This window comes from Aplysia californica, unplaced genomic scaffold (genome assembly GCF_000002075.1).
Source record: "Aplysia californica isolate F4 #8 unplaced genomic scaffold, AplCal3.0 scaffold01654, whole genome shotgun sequence".
Lineage (NCBI taxonomy): Eukaryota > Metazoa > Mollusca > Gastropoda > Aplysiida > Aplysiidae > Aplysia > Aplysia californica.
In genome coordinates, this window is record NW_004798924.1 from 3,797 (window position 1) to 4,598 (window position 802).

Genomic DNA, 802 nt, shown 5'->3' on the forward strand with positions numbered 1-802 from the left:
ACTCTACCATCACAAGGCTCCTACAGTAAACATTCTTGCCATCAAAGGCGGCATTTTGGGGAAAATCCAAAGAAACTGGGTGGTAAATATCGCCAATCAGTGAACATGTTCTTATGCACAGTAGAATTGTAAATGGACTGATTTATCAGTGTCATGCTCATACTGTGCCGGAACAACATAGGGGGAACTGCTGCTTTTTCTTTCCTCGTCCATGCTATCGTCATTTTTCCTCTACTTCTTTTGTATGTTTGTCACTCTCTTGTGACCCGCTATTTCCGGGGTGCCTTGATAGTAGAAGCAGACTTTGTGCTGTTGAAGCTAGAGAGGTGAGCAGAGTAAGTCTGATTCCCTGTATGGACTTCTCTGTTGACATCCACCCCTTGGCGCTCATATGACCTTATGCAGTTGCGAACACTGTAAAACCTTACTATAACAAACATATGACCTAATGCAGTTGCGAGCGCCGTAAAACCTTACTATAACAAACATATGACCTAATACAGTTGCGAGCGCCGTAAAACCTTACAGAAACTAAAACTGTACAACTTGCCCTCCTCCCACAGGCTCTGGCCATTTTCTGCGGCATCATCACGGGCTGCTACTGTTGCTGCTGCTGCTGCATGTGCTGTAACTTCTGCTGCGGCCGCTGTCGACCCATGCCCCCTGGAGAAGAAGGAAGCTACTGCAACCTCCACGTGAGTCCTGTGTGTCTGTGTGTCCTGTACATGTGTCTCTGTGTCCTGTACATGTGTCTCTGTGTCCTGTACATGTGTCTCTGTGTCCTGTACATGTGTCTCTGTGT

The 802-nt window shown here is 46.8% G+C and overlaps 1 protein-coding gene across 1 annotated transcript in view; it reads left to right on the plus strand.

The window, feature by feature from the left end:
- Positions 1 to 563: 563 nt before the first annotated feature.
- LOC101859303 (dnaJ homolog subfamily C member 5) overlaps positions 564 to 802 on the plus strand; it is a gene marked incomplete at its 5' end in the record, with an annotated part of 3,296 nt that continues 3,057 nt past the window's right edge. Inside the window, 1 exon segment of the mRNA XM_005113140.3 lies at positions 564 to 695. Coding sequence (XP_005113197.2) covers positions 564 to 695 — 132 coding nt within the window.